The sequence below is a fragment of the Chlorella variabilis genome, assembly GCF_000147415.1.
Source record: "Chlorella variabilis unplaced genomic scaffold CHLNCscaffold_11, whole genome shotgun sequence".
Classification (NCBI taxonomy): Eukaryota; Viridiplantae; Chlorophyta; class Trebouxiophyceae; order Chlorellales; family Chlorellaceae; genus Chlorella; species Chlorella variabilis.
In genome coordinates, this window is record NW_005435077.1 from 1,469,092 (window position 1) to 1,469,494 (window position 403).

Below are 403 nucleotides of genomic sequence, written 5' to 3' on the forward strand. Positions count from 1 at the left end.
TCTGCTTTTTTCCGCCCACCTCACCCCACCCCACCACGCCACCCGCCACCCTCCCACCATCACCACCTTTGACCACGCCCCCCGCTCCCCGCCGTCCTTCCTTGCTTTCCAGCCGTGGGCCAGGAGTTCCTGCGCGTCCTGCACGAGCGCGACTTCCCCTACTCCGACCTCAAGCTGCTCGCCTCGGCGCGGTCGGCGGGCAGGAGCTACAGCTTTGAGGGGGTGGACTATGTGGTGGAGGAGCTCAAGGAGGACAGGTGGGGGGTGGCGCCTTACGAGCCGGCTGCAGAGTGTGGGGGGCGTTGGGAGGCTGCTGGAGGGGTGTCGGGGCACAGAGGCTGCTGCCTGGTATCCCTGCCCATGGGAGTGGAGGAGGCGTGGGAGGGTTTAAGGGCTGCAGGCA

At 67.7% G+C, this 403-nt stretch overlaps 1 protein-coding gene across 1 annotated transcript in view; it reads left to right on the top strand.

Moving 5' to 3' along the window:
- The window catches only part of CHLNCDRAFT_134577 (hypothetical protein), a gene marked incomplete at both ends in the record, with an annotated part of 3,387 nt that overhangs the window by 791 nt on the left and 2,193 nt on the right, over positions 1 to 403 (top strand). The window contains one exon of the mRNA XM_005847289.1: positions 113 to 264. Coding sequence (XP_005847351.1) covers positions 113 to 264 — 152 coding nt within the window. The remainder of the gene's footprint in view (positions 1 to 112; positions 265 to 403) is intronic.